This window comes from Leptonotus elevatus, chromosome 18 (genome assembly GCF_054856555.1).
Source record: "Leptonotus elevatus isolate MCC_2025b chromosome 18, RoL_Lele_1.0, whole genome shotgun sequence".
In the NCBI taxonomy this organism is placed as follows: Eukaryota; Metazoa; Chordata; class Actinopteri; order Syngnathiformes; family Syngnathidae; genus Leptonotus; species Leptonotus elevatus.
In genome coordinates, this window is record NC_141256.1 from 10,838,015 (window position 1) to 10,854,998 (window position 16,984).

General features: G+C 38.0%; 1 protein-coding gene across 2 annotated transcripts; it reads right to left on the minus strand.

The window, feature by feature from the left end:
- Window positions 1-199: 199 nt before the first annotated feature.
- On the minus strand, window positions 200-16,356 carry dpf3 (double PHD fingers 3). 2 transcript variants are annotated; one of them, XM_086061082.1, is made up of 12 exons: window positions 16,206-16,356; window positions 10,059-10,219; window positions 7,905-8,012; window positions 6,081-6,214; window positions 5,863-5,958; window positions 5,255-5,327; window positions 4,866-4,907; window positions 2,688-2,828; window positions 2,447-2,575; window positions 1,236-1,348; window positions 1,081-1,162; window positions 200-910 (listed from the first exon to the last, which is right to left on the minus strand). In XM_086061082.1, exons 1-12 carry the CDS (start codon window positions 16,235-16,237, stop codon window positions 843-845), a joined length of 1,179 nt encoding a protein of 392 aa, XP_085917208.1. In that variant the 5' UTR covers window positions 16,238-16,356; the 3' UTR covers window positions 200-842. The 2 variants fall into 2 exon arrangements, with proteins under 2 accessions (XP_085917208.1, XP_085917209.1); XM_086061083.1 differs by lacking the exon at window positions 4,866-4,907.
- Between the last annotated feature and the right edge of the window lie 628 nt (window positions 16,357-16,984).

The following is a 16,984-nucleotide window of genomic DNA, read 5'->3' on the forward strand; positions in this document are numbered from 1 at the left end:
AGCATTTTTGCGTAAAAATAGAAATATGAATAATAAATTAATTAATACATTCCGCTCTTTTCCATCTACCGAACACACTCGCAGCATTTGAGAGTGGAAACCGAAGTGTTTTCAAGCTTCTTTTCTTTTTTTTTAAATACTTGTCAATTAAGAAAAGTATATCAGTTACTTCGTTAACAATACTCTTCTCTGCAGTGTGTCAAATTTACAAGACATTTATTTTTGTTTCACAAGGGCTTTAACATGAAATTCTGAGGTTGCGTGAATAGCTTGTGTTTAAAACAAAATTAAATGAATTACATACAGGTTGAAATGTAAGAAAAACAAAACAAAAAAACTTTTGCAACCAACATACATTTTTACAAACATTTCCATTCACAGATTTACTACTTTTTCAGTTGAATTGTACAGTTCGGGGAGATCAATACAAATAAAATAAAATAAAATGAGTTATCAAGAGACGTGCTCGAGCCGTGAGGTAGACTGATGCGCGTAAGGGTGGTCTCTGCTACATGAGAGGTAGAGAGAGACAAGAAAAATCAATCCCAATTTATTTTCATTTTTTTTACTGCACTGGTGTGTATGTGTGTATGTATAGAGGGGGCCGTGTTATCATATATACACTCTTGGACACTCTATGGACACTTCATCAGGTACACACAAACACACAGCAAAAAGTTTGATTCACTCATTTCGAGGATACATCATGAAAAAGGGCCGTTTCTTTTCTTTTCTCTCTTTTTTTTTTATGAATCCCATTCAACATCTGTACCTAATGAAGTGACCATTGCAAGCATGTAAAGACTATAATGTATGTGTGTACACTGTGAGAGTGGCAGCCATTATGCATCGCCAAAGGATGAGGCCTTGTCCTTCAACAGATCCACACACACGTGACAACTCCAACTCCCTGCGGACACAAACATTTGCATTAGACCTCCTACTGGAATATTATGATTACTGTGTAATTAGTAAATAGTGACTGTGTTCACAAATGTTAACCAGCAAAGCATTTCAGTTCAGATTCAGCTTTTCAGCATTAACACATTTTTTGCATCCGCTAGTTATTTATTACTATACCTTCCGGAGGCTGAGTCATGGGCGGCTTGAGGCAGTACATGTGGTAGCCTCGGTCGCAGTCGTCACAGAACAGCAGCTGATCCTGAGCGTGACACGTATTATTCCATTATAGGATGTCATCAAATAAAAAATATGTTTCCTTTTGAGGTACGTACGTCGTTTTCTGAAGTGCCGCAGAGACTGCAGGACTTGCACTCAATGCACTGCCACTGGTAAGTTCTCACCGCGTGCATCATGTTGTCGGTGAACTGCAGACATGTCGGGTGGCCTGTACACAAGTGGAAAATCAGGAATGCGTGTAAATTTAATACAAATATTACAATATATATATGTGCACAAAATCATTTGGTTGTGTCATAATACTGCTAATAGTTTGGCTCTGATGACAACCAATGTCTATAAACTAGGAGTGTCAGGCGATATATATTTTTTTTAATCGCAATTAATCGCATGACTTCAATAGAAAATTTTGTATCTGTTCTAAATGTACATTAAAATGTTTTCATACTCTTGTTAACATAAAAGTGGAAAATAATGTTCAACTAATAGAAATGTCTGCATCTTTTAGTTATTGATACAATAATTTCATAATAATTCATAAAATTTAGTTAAAATTAAAAAGATGTACTGTACTGTAAAAAATAGATTTTTGTTGAAGTCGTTTTTTGCCACTAGATGGCATAATTGCATTTGTAAGACATAGGTGACAGCTCAGTGCATTTTTTTTTCATATTAAGAGGCAGCTAATCTTGAACATAAAGTAAGTTGTGAAATTCTGCAAATTTTTTAAATTGTAAAATGCAACTTGACCCCAGTCTCCACAAATATATGTATTATTAAATGTATTTCTGTTCAATTTTGACATGGACGTGTCTGCTGCGTTGCGGCTGGAATTCCCCCAGTACAGGCTTTCCAGGTAAGGGCCGGTCATTAATCGCGTGTTAAAAAAACTTAAAGGAGGTTAAAGGAACTTTAAATGACCTCAAAATGAACGCACTCATTTTGACACCCCTACCTGAATGTTATGTCATTACAAATTAAATTTGACCACACTTATGATTAACGACTTTACAGCACACTAGCATCTATGCTAGCAATAGCAACGAAGAAACTACATTAGCAACAGTATAGATAGTCATTTAGCACTAGTTAGAAACGTTCATTTTTTATAAGATTTTTTTTTGCTTGGTTATTATTTTTATTTCTTTTTACACATTTCTAGCCAGCCTGATATGATAAAAATACGTGTTGATGAATTCGCATGACAAGATGTCGATGACATGATTATGTTGTTCTGACTGTTTTGTCAGTGGCTCAAGTTAAGAAACCCTATTGACTATTGCACCGGCAATCTTTTGAGATTTACCGGAACGTCCGCAATCGGAGCAGGACACCAACTCCTCGGCCTGACCCGTCTTCCTGTTGGAGTCCTGGTCACCCAGGCAGAAGTCGCAGTAGTCATTGGGAATGATGATGCCGTCAGGACCCTTCTGAGCTACAGGGACAAAAAAGTCTTGTTAGGAAGATGCAGCTCTTGTATAAATCATTATATGATGTTCCGTCACGGTGAAAAGGTCTAATGGTTTGTGTAGTTCAATGCTTAATACGTTTGTGGTTGTCGGGGTGTCGTGGGGGGGACGGGGCCGGCTCGATCTCCTTCTCCTCGTCGCCACCTTCCTCCTCTGCCAGATGAGTGTGCGTGTAGTGGTAGCTCAGGCCAGGACGGTTCTTGTAACGCTTTCCGCAGACTGTAAAAGCAACAAAGAACCAAATAACATTACGTTAGAGCGCCTTCATATTCAGCCGGCACGTCACTTTTCTATTGATGAAGCCTGATTTGTTGCTAAATTCTGCTTTAATGGACAAAAAAAAGTTAGTTTACGTCAGATTGTGAAACTACAGAGGAGGTTAGAGTCGTGATGAAAAGTGAAAAAGTGACTACTACAAAAAAGTTGTGAATATGAGAACATGAATTGGGGAAATAAAGGATTTTACTGGAATATTTTATGAATAATAATGTTACACAATGAACCCCTGTTTATTGCAGGACATAAGTTCTCGACCTACCTGCAATACGAAAAAAATCTGCAATATAGAGAGACCATTAAAAACAAATCCTGCCGTACAGAAGCCACTGCATTACTGCTCATTGTGTTTTACGTTCTATTAACAGATACAAATTGCACTGGTAACTGTGGCTCTCCTTTCCCACATACAGTAAGTAAGTAATGCACGGGTCTATTGTAAATACACATGAAAAACGATATAGAGGGGATGTGAATGATGAAAGGTCAAAATTCTACACTAAAATAAAATAGTCACACTATTAGACGAATTAAGTAGTGATAATAAAACCCCACGTTATTAATTTGTGTAATATTCCAACCTCATTCTTGCAACTTTTATAAATGATATTACACAATTTTTTTTGCAGCAATTAGCATTAGAATATAGCTAAATGTCATCAATATTCACAAATCTGTTAAAAACACTGGGGAAAAGGCCTTTTTTGCAATATGGCCCTGGTTGATTTCTTATACTCTGCTGCCACCTGCTGGCCGTTTTTTTTGTAACAACTACCATTTCTTCAACCGTTCTCTGCAGTTTATGAGGCTGCATCCAAGCCTTCTGTATGCTTTAGCATAAATAAATAAAACCCATTAAAAACGTATAAATACGTATTTGGGGCACGTAAAACATTTGAAATATAACATATTTATACGTTTTTGGGAGCAAATGAGTTAATAACTGGAAATCTGTTAAGAGAAAAAAGTCTAATCGATAATGTCCATTGGGACTGAAGCCGTTGTAGAAGTTTCCATCACAGTTCTGCAGCCATTTTGTCGCAGGCTGCAGAACTACAGTGGGTATAAAAAGTCTACACACCCCTGTTTAAATGCTATGTTCTTGTAATACAACAAAATGAGACAGACAAATTCTTTCAAAACTTTTTCTACCATGAATGTGAGCTAAAGAGGGGAGGTCAAAATAAATGCATAAATAAATAAATGAGATGGGAGTCAGTCTACATCTGCTACCATTTAAATTTCTTAAACAACCCTAAACAAAGTTCAGATGTTCCAGTAGGCTTTTCCTGACATTTTGTTTTGCCTCCTACCACAAGCCGTAAGGCAGGGGTGCTCAAGTTCTGCCCTCGAGAGCCCCTATTCCAGCCTGTTTTCCATGTTTCCCTCCTGCAGCACAGCTAAATCTAATTATCAGCTAATCCGCAAGCTTTGCAGAAGCCCGATAACGATCCTGATCATGAATCAGGTGTGTTAGTGGAGAGAAACATGGAAAACAGGCTGGATAGGGGCTCTCGAGGACCGAACTTCAGCACCCCTGCTGTAAGGTATTGTGTTAACACTGACTGGGAACACCTTGACTAAGACTAAGAGTTCCTTCTTGGTTTCATCGTACTATAACATAATTTCCCAAATGCGTTTTGGGAGATTTCAAGTTTTTATACTAAGACACTCCAGCAGCATTAAATGTGGAAAAATAATTTTTCCTGGTTTCATCTTTTTATATGCCAAAAAACCTGACATTTCAACGTGGGTGTGTAGACCTTTTATATGCACTCACTCTAAAAGGCAATTTGTCCAAATATAATCACAATTTTGTCTACAATGGCAACATCTGTAGGAAACATGCGAGCGTCAAAGCCAGTCAGTTAGCCTGTCGGCATGCCTTTTAGAAAGCATTGAAAAGCGTTAATGACATGCTTTTTAAGCATTAAAAGCTATTAGTGACAGCACACAGGAAGAACACTGGAGGAGAGATACCTTCTTCAGCCTTTTTTGAGTTATGCTTTTGTTTGTGTCTATCTGGAACAGAGGAGACACACAAGCAAAAAAAAAAGAAGAAGAAAAAAAAAGAAAAAAAAGAAAAGATGGACAGGATTCATTCATTTTGCTTTTCCCAAAAGAGGTTCATTCATCAGTCCGCATCTGCAATCCTTCCTGTAGGAGAGGAGCATGCTTATGAGGCAGGTTCGTGTAAAACAGCCCGGTCTTTCTTCATGCCAGGTGACAGGAAGTGACTTGAAGGGAATTTAAATGGCTTTTTTTCCCCTTTTTTTTTTAATCACAAACAGACCAAATTCATGATTTAGGGTATGTACGACACACACAGACACACACGATAAAATTAGAATTTGTTTTTGGTGTCTTACTGTCACAAACGTAAGGTTTGTCCTGGTCATCCGCATTGACAGCTTCAGTCTTCTTACGACTGGAGCCTCTGTTCTGTAATGAAAACGCAGCATGTTGTTTAAAAAGCTTAATGATTCAACGTGAATTCGGGGTAGTGAAAATTGCATATTACCTCATTCGCTGCCATTGACGACTATAGACGTCAAAAATTAATTTGAACAATTTCTATTAGTTTAAAATGTTTCCCACTTTTGTTAACAAGAATATAAAAACCTAGAAAAAATTTGTATTGTACATTTTGAGTAGATTCATTAATTAGGTAATTAATTACAATAAAAAATTTAATCAATTAAAGTTTTTGTCTTTACTAGTTAACTCACAAATAATCACAAATTGTATATCTGTTCTAAATGTACCCCAAAAAAATCCCCCTAGGTTTTCATACTCTTGTTAACAAAAGTGGAAAAAAAAAAGTTAAACTAATAGAAATAGTTATAATGAATTTTTGACGTCTATAGCCGTCAATGGCAGTTAATGAGTTAATATTACATGCAGCAAATTTACAGGATTAAGAAATCATGTATAAGAAAAGTGCTATAAATACTGATCTCACGGTATTTTAACTCACTTTGCCTCTGTTTCTGTTCTTCCTCTTCGGCGTATCCGCTTCGAAGTCTTCGTCGTCTTGAAATGCGTCACCGTTTTCCTCGGCCTCCAGCACTCTCTACGCAGGAAACATGCAAGAAGAGAGCTTTAGATGCAAAACAGGTCAAAAAAGGGGAGGAAGTGTTAAACAATGTGCGACATATAAAACAAGAGTATGAACAATACTGTATAATCAATCACCTGTATTTCCAGCAAAGTCTCCTCCTCCTTGCACACGTTGCTTTTCTTTTCCAGGAGGTTGTCGCTCCTGAGGAGGGCCTCCAGAGCTGTGGCTTCCCCCGGGGGGCCCTCACGTTTGGGGGCCAGCTCGGCCTCTGAGGAAAAGGAAAATGAGCAAAAATAGGATTTTAAAAAGTTGGTTTGTTTTTTTAGATGGCTATAGTGGAACAAACAAAAGAAATTTGAAATAGAAGTACTGTAGTACATTGAAAATAAAATGCAATTTATTAACAGAATAAAATAAATATAATGTTATAAGACAAATTGATTAATGAAATAAAATACGTTATTCATCATATTTGAAAAGCCATTTATTAACAATAAAAATAATGTGTTGATAGAATAGTAGCAAAATTAACAAATTAATCATAAGAAACATTTAGGGCTGGGCAAGAAATCAAATTAATTCAATTAATCGTCATTTTGAAAATCGATGATTAAACCTTTAAATATTAGTTTGTTGGGTTTATTGGATTAAAACCGATTAAAATTGCAATTGTCCTGAATTAATTCATTGGCTATATCACTCAGCCCTAGAACAATTTATAAAAAAATATATATATATAAATAATTGAAATATGTGTAAAACAACTTAAGTTAATTTTCTTATACCAGAGAATCACCTTATTTGTAAAGGTTTCCTAAGGCCACAAGATGGGGCCGGAGTGGGCTGATTTTTTTTCATATTTATCATGTATGTCAAGTCATAATGACTGTTTCAATAAATATGACAAAAGCTTTATTATTATTATTTGCAAATTCCTCCCTTTAACTGACAAAGACCAAACTGAAGGACATTTTTTCACTATACAGTAAATATAGTTAGTTTTAATTACTCAGTTTCAGTTATTTTTTTGAAACACATTTTTATTAGATTTCCTTAACGGAAATGTATTCTCAGTTTTAGTTTTCAGTCTTTTGTTCGTTTTCATGAGCTATAATAACCTTGCTCTCAATTTCCTTTCACCAAACAAGTACTCCAGTCAAAATCAGCTTTCCATCTATTTGACGCTGACCTTGTACATGTACCTCCTTGCGCACGCACACACACTGCTGCTCAGGAAGTATTAAATAAACATGAAGCACTCCTGAAAAAAAAAAATCCTGTGAGGGGAGCAGTCACATTCCACGCCGTGTGTTGTCATTGATATCTAGGCTGCGCTGCACAACTTTTTCCCTACCATGTTTCTATTTTTTTGGGGGGTTTGTTAAGTCATTCTAAATTCTTATAAGTCACTATTACATTGCGTGTGGAGGACGAGAAGAAGGAAAAACAATGGCGGCAAGTCAGAAACAAAGACTCGCCTTAGCGGCTTCCCTCCCCTCTTATCGTGTTCCTGGTATGTATACAAAAAAAAAAAAAAAAAAAAAAAAGTACACTTCATAAGATTTGCTTATAGTTTAATGCCTTATGGTCAAATGATTAGAGGCCCAGTTAGGGAGCTTCTGTACTGCAGCGGTCATGTGTGTGCGTGTGTGTGTTTCCTCACAACAGTGAGAGGGGGCATTGATTCGGGGGGGGGGGAGAGAAAATGAACCTGGAGACCTGGCTAACCAGAGCCAGATGGTCCGATAGTGAGCCTCGAAGCCACACACACATACTGCAATCATATTATTGGGTTTCCCTCATGTGCTGATGTTTTCTTTTTTTCTTTTTTTTTGGTCCCCATTGATATGAATGTGGTGATGAAAACCAGAACACGCACATCATTTATACGCCGGACACACAAGAATGACACGATTGTGTGGATTGTGCACCTGTGTGTGAATGTGTGTGTTGCCTACCTAGCCGAAGCTCACACAAGCGTAGTTGGGGATCCAGGGGTGGGTGGAGTCGCCTCTTCTTTCGCCAGCAACGCGCCGGGTAGGCGTACATCTGTCCCGACACCCTGCCTGGCACAAACACGCACACACATACACACGTATAAGGAAAATGTGGTAGTACACAGCAACAAGCGTTGTCAAGCTTAGCATTGGAACAAAACTGCCATTGAGACCTAAACACACACACACACAATTATTTCAGTGTTCTGGCTAATGATCCACATATTTCAGGAAATCCCACTTAGGCTGTTTGTCGCGATTTGTATGGAGAGTTGATTTATTTTTGGTCTCCAACGGGGCAAAAAGGGGTGAAGAAAAGGAGGCGGGAGAGGATTCGAATGCAATATAATGTGCGTCAGGTCCGCCCGCAAAGTGCAGGGTGCGGCCGGCGCGGCGCCGTGGAGGGAAGACAGGCTATTTGTGTCCGGCTCGATGCGAAAGGAGCACAAATCTTCCTGTTTTGTTGGGTTTTGTGCGACACAGGTGCAGAACAACTCATGAAATATACAAAAAGAGGGCGGCCTCTTTGCTTATTTATGAAAGGAATATGCATTTTCTTCCATTTTAACATCCTGTAGGTATTATAATGGTCCAGTGTCCTGATATTTTTGTCCATAAAAGAATAGATTAGGGGTCTGCAACATGCGGCTCTGGAGCCACATGTGGCTTTTTAGTCCCTCTCCTGTGGCTCCCTGTGGATCTCTAACATTTTTTATTTTTTTTTAGATAAAATATTAACTCATTCACTGCCATTGACGGCTATAGACGTCAAAAAATTCATTTGAACTATTTCTATTAGTTTAAATTTTGTTTCCACTTTTGTTAACAAGAGTATGAAAACCTAGAAAAAAATGTTTTATTGTACATTTACAACAGAATTTGTGAGTTAACTATTGAAGTCATGCAGTTAATTACCATAAAAAAAATTAATCGCCTGACACGATTTAAAAAGAAAAAGAAAAAAAGAAAAGATTATTAAAAATCAGGGACGTCAGGCGATTAATTTTTTTTATTGTAGTTAATCACATGACTTCACTAGTTAACTCATTATTAATCACAATTTTTTATATCTGTTCTAAATGTACAATTAAAATATTTTTAGGTTTTCATGCTCTTGTTAACAAAAGTGGAAAAAATGTTAAACTAATAGAAATAGTTCAAATTAATTTTTTACGTTTATAGGCGTCAATGGCAGTGAATGAGTTAAATCAAAGAATGATTTAGACAATTAAATATTCAAAAAAATGTTTGAGTCCCAATTTTTAAATTGTCAGAAAAAGAGAGACAAAAGTTAGTTGAAAATGTTTTTTAAAAATTACTTATAAATGTCAGAAAAGTGACTATAAAATGTCCAAAAAGGTAGAGGAAAATAGATTTTTTTCAAAAGGTAAAAAAAACGGTTAAAATGCAACTATAAAATGGCTACAAATAAAAAAATTAATCCTGAAAATTATCATTAAATGTCTACAAAATTGCCACCCCCCCCGCCAAAAAAATCTGAAAATTTATAACAAAAAAAGGCAGAACATTTTTCAAAAAATAGCCATAAAATGTCTAAAAACGGAAGAAGAGAGGTACTTTAAAATTGCAAAAAAATATCAGAAATTTGACAAAAACTAGAAGAAACTGAATCTCAAAGTATTAAATGCTGCATATTTTTCTGCTACTGTTTCGTTCATCATAACGTTCAAATGTTTTGCGGCTCCAGACAGTTTTTTGTTGTTATTTATTTAGCCTAAAATGGCTCTTTTGACAGTAAACGTTGCTGACCCCTGCAATAGACCCAGCAGCATCCTACGGAGGTTTTAGAAAACTCAACCCCCAAAGCCAATTGCAACTAGACGCATAAAATTTGGTCGACATATCTACCACGAGTAGACCCACAAAAAAGCCTCAAGAATCCATGCCCAAAAAGATACAGGAAGTCTGCTATTTTGCTTTGAAACTTCCACTTTAAGATCATTTTAGCTGTTTCCAATTGCTGCCAAATTTGAACCATGTGTACCAGACATGTTGACGTGAAATTGTGAACATTTTGAGCTCTGCTCATGGCAAAAGCGGTGACGTTCGACAAGCCACAAAACACAAAACTCGTTTGCCTTCTGGTTTCCTCACCTGGTTGGCGCTGGCACTTCTCCATCCAGATGTAGCAGTTGTTCTGGGCAACTCCGGTTTGCGAGTCCAGGAAGGGCATCCGCACGCTGCGCTCGGCACGCAGCCGGGCGTTGTAGCTACGGCAGTGCTCGATGGCGTCCTTGTAGAACTGGTCGCCCAGCCTGGACAGAAAGACGCACAAAATTGGGGTTACCATACATCTCTTTCGTCCTCCTGGACACTAAACTACTAAGATGTGAATAATCAACAACAATCAATCCCGCATCATGTTATATTATACAGATAACGATTCTGTGCTTCCAACCAGCAAATGAAAGAAGGATAGCGATACCTGCATGCAAGCAGGATGGTATCTGACTTTGTATTTGTGCGCAAACCATCTGAAGAGGCTCTGTGGATGTCTCGCGCAGATATGCAAAGAATGCCAAGTTGGGCAAGGACCCGCATGAGGATTTCACAAAGATGTTCACTGTTTGGATGGAAGGGTGAGCGAGGGGGTCAAGAAGAGGAGGGAGGGAGGGAGGGATCACCGGACACTTCATTAGGTACTCTATCAACATCTAATGCAAGAGGTGGGAAGTAGGAAGAAAGTACTTTGTTATTGTACTGATGAGTTTTTACTTTTACTCCCTGAATTTGAAAACAGAAAATAGGCTGGTTACATTTCTCAACTTCCACAAATGACACGATGCAAAAAGACTCTGTTTACCGTCATACTAACCATTTTTCATCTGAATTCTGTGCCGCATTCTGACTAACGTCCAATTTTGGATTTCTTTAAACTCTTGGAAAAATTATGCCCACACAAAAATAATAATGCTCATTTTCTCCTCCGCCTGACTTTGGGTCACCTTCTACTGCTTCCACAGGCAACTTCATGTGGTCTTACATAAGCGAGTCACCACACGTGTGTGCCGTCACGTGTGTTTATATGATATTCAATGGAAAAAGGCAGTATTTCCTCTTTGTACACATGTTGCTGTCTGATGCTTATGTAACTGAGCTATTTCAAACTGGCATCGATGGGTATATGCAATCTGTACATTTACAATGGCTATATCAGATTTGTATCCACATTTGGAAAAAGGAAGGTATCCGATTACTAGGAGTGTGCCCCAAAAAAATCGCGATTCTCATTTAGTACGATTCAGAATCGATTTTAAATGTCCCAAAAGCGATTTTATTTAAATTATTCTATACTGTCTTGCCTTTGTCTGTGCGTGCCTTTATTTGGAGCGCTGTTCATGCTGTACCCAATTTTGGCCACTTAGGGGCAGTGTGGTTCCACGCGGTCTGATACACTGTTAAGTTTGAGCCACATTAGAGAGTATAAGGAAAGTCACGATCAAATTATTCCAATAAAAGTTGGGTTTTTTTCCCAGTGTGGAGCTGTTCTTTTGAGTGATAAAAGTGCCACGAGTAGCGCGCTAATTAGCATTAGCAAGTCAGACTGGAGTAGATCATTACACTTCCTTGCATATCTATAGATTGAAGCAAAAATCATTGTCAATCAAATCATTTTGAACCAAAAATCGATTCTGAATCAAATCGCAGACCAAAAATCGGAATCGAATCAAATCGTGAGACATTCAAAGATTCCCACCCCTACCGATTACAATTTATTTTTTCATTTACTAAATTGTGCCACTTGAGAGCAAAAAGTGGAATTGTATCCTTTGAACAATGCAGTATAAATCTACCCCTTTATTTCCAACGTGAATCAGACAACATTCTGGAGAACCGACTGGGGAAAGCGTTTTTCCATTCCACCAAGGCATACTTGGATGATTTTGATGCAGAGGAAGCGAATGAGACACCTTTTGGGATGAACTGGCATGTCGATTGACCTCACAGAATTCCCACAGACGCACTCGCAAAATCGTGTGGTAAGTCGTCACCACAAAAGTGGAAGCTGTTATAACTGCCAAATAGTTTTTCCATCGTTGATATGAGCTGGATGGGGGGGAGGGGTGTTGTGGGGGTGCATGTCTGTTCATCATTCCAGCGCATCAACCTTCCTCGTCTGCCACATGTTATATTCATGTCCCTCACTTGAGCATTTTGACTTCCTCTTTTCCCGAAACACTGCAATGAATCAATGGTAAACTCATCAGTGCCGTGATAAATCACGGGAAGTGAAACCGCCACGTGCTTGAGCCATCGTACTCTGTAAGCAAACACAATGCGGCTCAGCTTCTGGATAGCAGCAACTCAAACTTGGAAGCTTGTTTAATACGGCACCCAGTGAACCTGAATATCTAGAGCCAAAGCCGTGAGAATTGTGTTTATTAGGGGTAAGAATCTTTGAATGTCTCACAATTCGATTCGATTCCGATTTTTGGGTCTGTGATTCGATTCAGAATCGATTTTCGATTAATAATGATTTTTGATTCAAAATGATTTGATTGACAATGATTTTTGCTTCAATCTATAGATATGCAAGGATTTGTAATGATCTACTCCAGTCTGACTTGCTAATGCTAATTAGCGCGCTACTCGTGGCATTTTTATCACTCAAAAGAACGGCTCCACACCGCAAAAAAAACTAATTTTAACTTGATCGTGACTTTTTCTTTCTACCCTCTAATGTGGCTACAACTTAACAGTGTATCAGACCGCATGGAACCACACTACCCCTAAGTGGCCAAATCAGGTACAACATAAACAGCGCTCCAAATAAAGGCACACACAGACAAAGGCAAGACAGTATAAAATAATATAAATAAAATCGATTCTGAATCGTACTAAATGATAATCGCGATTCTTATGAGAATCGATTTTTTGGGGCACACCCCTAGTGTTTATCGCATAATAATTCACACTATTGATGTTACACTTTCCTAAAAAGAAAACATGTATTCATTTATTTTTTTGGTTCTTCTTTTATTCTACAGATTCAAATACAAAAATATATCAAATGTATAATGTTCAGCGCATGAAAAGTAAAAAAAAAAAATCATCTCACATTATGTTTAACACCAAAATGGTTCCAGACAAACCTCTCTTCCTATTTACTTCCTGTTTCAAGTCCCGCTACAACCCGTTTAGGCGGCAAATGAGCCAATTAACCGGAACTGTTAGCTTGTGTCCTTACAAACACAGGGAATGGCGGAGGTTCATGCAACCATTTAGAGCTGGTTGTAGGCAGAGGCAACAGAGAAGGAGCGGGGTGGGAGGGGGTAAAATAGCATAAATTGGGTCGGGTGAGGGGGTTTGACATATCTCGGGGGGGCACACGTGTTCCCTTTCGACCCGTGTCACCCTCACACACACACGGGGGGGGGGGGGGGGGGGGTGAAAGACACACAAAAAGGAAAAGGTGGATGGGGGATTAGAAGGGACATCAGGGAGGGGGTTGATGGGGAAGGGCTGAAGGGGAGAGGAGGGGGGCTTAAATTATCCCCGATGCAGCTGGGGTGAAATGGATGAAAAGATGGATGCATGGATGGATAGATGGAGGGCAATGTTCTCTCGTCCTAATTTATGTATGTATGTAGTACATGCAGCCAGACTGAGCACCCCCCCCCCCCTACAGCTCCCACCCCCAAATCCTCCACCACGCCATTATGGGGGAGGGGCGCATGGCGACACAAGATATAAAACAAACACATCATAAAAAATACACAACCCCCCCAGTCCCCCTAGCCCAACCCTTACACACAATAAAGAAATCTGTAATAATAACGTTGATGCAGTCATGTGATGCAACGTAAGGATATGGACGCTTATTCACATATCATATCTCATCTGTGGGATGTGGCGTATTTATGTTATTTTGTATATTTTACATTATATTGAAGTCAGTGTTGGATTAAAATCTGGGGGTGCAAAACAAGCACACACAAAAATATTATTTTTTTTTCAGACTAAAGCAACAACAGCATCATAAAATTTGCAGATTTAAAAAAATATATATATCTTTTGGGATTTTTTTTTGTAAATCTGAATTTTTAGACTAAAACAACAAAAATCATTACATTCTGAGCTTTCCACTGATCAGCATTGCATTTTAAATGTGTTTTGTTTTATTTTTAAGACTAAAACAACAATATAATTTTAAAAAAAAAATCTATTTTTTTTTGTTTGTATTTTTTTAAGATCAGAGAAATGCTAGACATTCTTTGGAATATTTTTACCTCAGTCACAACAAACGAAACAAAGACACTGTTAAAAAAAAAAGTAGTGCACAACCTTAGTGACTACCACCATATGCACTATAAAGAGGGCTTTGTTAGCATTTGGTAATAAAAAGCCAATATAATGACTGAATATGCCAGAAATTGCTGGCCCTAAAGCTCGACTGCTCTAACGTCACAAGGGCTTTTGGATCACTTCCTGCTATTACCGCCAACAATCTTGTGGAGGATCTAGAATCTTTCTCCACTTCCAAGTCATGATGTCTGCATCACATGGATGCTTTTGTATCAATGAAGATGCAGATGCAAATAAAAGATGATCCCAATTTGGTGGAGGTCCTCCGTACCCCAGCATCAGTTCCAGGTCGTTCTCCCCTTACTCCTTTGACAACAGATGGCCTCTGGACGTTAGCGGGATGCTCACTAATCTGCTGTTCGGACATGCACAACAACAAAAACAAGCGCAGTCCAGTATCTCGACACTGTCTGCGGCCTAAGCTGTGTTGAAGAAACACGACAGTTTAAAGTGCTAAAGTGCAGCATGTTTGTGTCTCTCTCTGCGTCATCGTGCCCCCGCGTTCATTTTGATTTAGGAATTCAGGAAAGTGAAAATAACACGGAGATTAGAGAGCGCACTGCTGAAAAAACAGTGTTGAGAGAAAACAGGAAAGATTCTGAATAGTCTGCGATCCATCCAAACAAACGTGGGAGAGAGTTTCAGACAAACACGCTCCATGTAATAATGTCGTACCTACTCATTACGAGTATCATATAATATGATTCACGGCAGTCATGACATTCTGAATTTAGCCAGAACTGAAAGTCAGGCCTGATCCGGACAACTTTCCATACACACCCAGACCTACCAGGTGAGCTAATCAAAGCTAATCAATCGCAGGGCACCATTCACGTACACACCTGTGGACAATTTGGAGTAAGTTCCTCGGTGAGGCCAACATGCATGTTTTTAGAATGTTGGGGGAAGCTGGCATAGACTTATACATTCCAATGGAGATTCAAACCCAGATCCCCAGACTGTGAGGTAGACATGCTACTTGCGCCACTAGATTATTTGTATCCAGAATATTTCTGTAAATTGTCAAAAAAGAAAGAAAGCAACTCAAGGAAGAATGCAGCAACTAAAAAGGCTGAAAGTTTAATCTTTATGTTTATGACTATTTAAAAAACAACAACATTTTGTTATTATTTTCAGGATACCTTATTCAAAAGCACTTTATTTTTTAAATACACTTTAAAAAAAAACTTTTATCGGTCTCTTCAGCTATGTGTGGAATTCAACAGAAAATATTGCTTGCTTAAATTTAGCGTTTTATTATCCTAATGCATTTTCAAAGACATTTTCCATAGCTAAGTCTTAAAGGAGTTCTCTCAGGTCAACGGCCATAAATCAAGGATTAAGAAAAACAACACATTTTCTTTTGAGCACATTTCTTTCACTTGAAAAGACGTCGTGACAACAATTTTAAATGCCACTGTGATTTGGTGATGTTAAAAACTGCAACTATCGAGGTAAAATTTAGTAAAAGTGTAACTGAAATTAAATCCATGGTTGTAGATGTTTTTTTTTTTTCTAATACAAAATACAAAACCCGTAAATAAACAAACTGCTGCCTTAATTGGAGCGCTCTCAGTTTGCATTTGTGGTACAAAATAAGAAGCAACAACGTGTAAGCAAATAGCTAAAGTTTTTTTTTTTTTTTTTTTGCTTGAACCTGCGTGTAATAATGGACAACTTTTTTTTCGTAAGTAAAAGTGAATGTAAGAGCATGAATGCCCATTTGTATTTCCATAGCGCATCATTGCGCAATCCATCAAATCGCATGCCATACATTACCTGCAGACACGCGTGCACAGAATGGCCAGGTCTCAACAATAGCATCGTTCAAATATGTTATTTGGATTTTCGCCAAGCACACGCGCTCCCCTTTTTACATTCACCCAATCGCTCCCCGTGCAACCTCAAGCAGGTAAATAACAAACGTTTGCTTACGATTTTAAGGGATTCTGGATTGCAGTCGCCATTTTCCAGCAGGACTGGTAACGTAATACTGTATTCCAAATCTCGATGTAGTTTGGGACCCAAAAAAACACGAAGAGGAGGAGTGAGCGGTTTTGACCCACAAGAACAACCAATGTGTGCAGCCGCCACTACAACAGCGTCGGCGAGGCAGTGGGCGCGGCCTCAGAATTGCTGTCAAAATCAATGAAAGCAAAGCATAATTAAAAAAAATAGATGTTTTTACGTTTAAGACGTAACACTGTTAAAATAAGTACCATTGCATTTATTTTTTTTTTTGGGTCACCTTGCGACTCACTTATCAACTCAACAACACAATATGCGTAATAATTCCATAAATAAAATATTGATGCTTATGATAGCAATAAAATCATCACTTTATATTGTTTTGGGACAACGAACTAATAAATAAACCTCAAATCTACAATATACTTAAATAAAAGCTAATAGACAAAATAGCCAATGGGAGCTCGTTAGGTCATTTACTATTGTTCCCAATCGACCAATGGCAACCAGTCATTGTCAAAACCAAAACAATACAATCTATTCGATCGGTAATAATTCGATAAATATTACAAAATAATATATATTATATATAAGTTGTCACATATGAGTATTATTTGATAGGTAACAGAAAAGTTAAACTAAATCAACATTTTAGTGTTACTAAAAGCCAACAGAAAAAAACAGCCAATAAAAACTCTCCAACGTCACATATCTGGTGAACGATCAACCAATGACGATCATTTCAA

Excerpts from the sequence above, each read along its gene's own strand:
- dpf3 (XM_086061082.1), bottom strand. The coding sequence starts at position 16,237 with ATGGCGACTGCAATCCAGAATCCCTTAAAATC. Across the intron at positions 10,220-16,205 it reads ATCCAGAATCCCTTAAAATC|GCTGGGCGACCAGTTCTACA; the intron begins GTAAGCAAACGT and ends CTTTCTGTCCAG. Across the intron at positions 5,959-6,080 it reads AGACTTTGCTGGAAATACAG|AGAGTGCTGGAGGCCGAGGA; the intron begins GTGATTGATTAT and ends TTTCCTGCGTAG.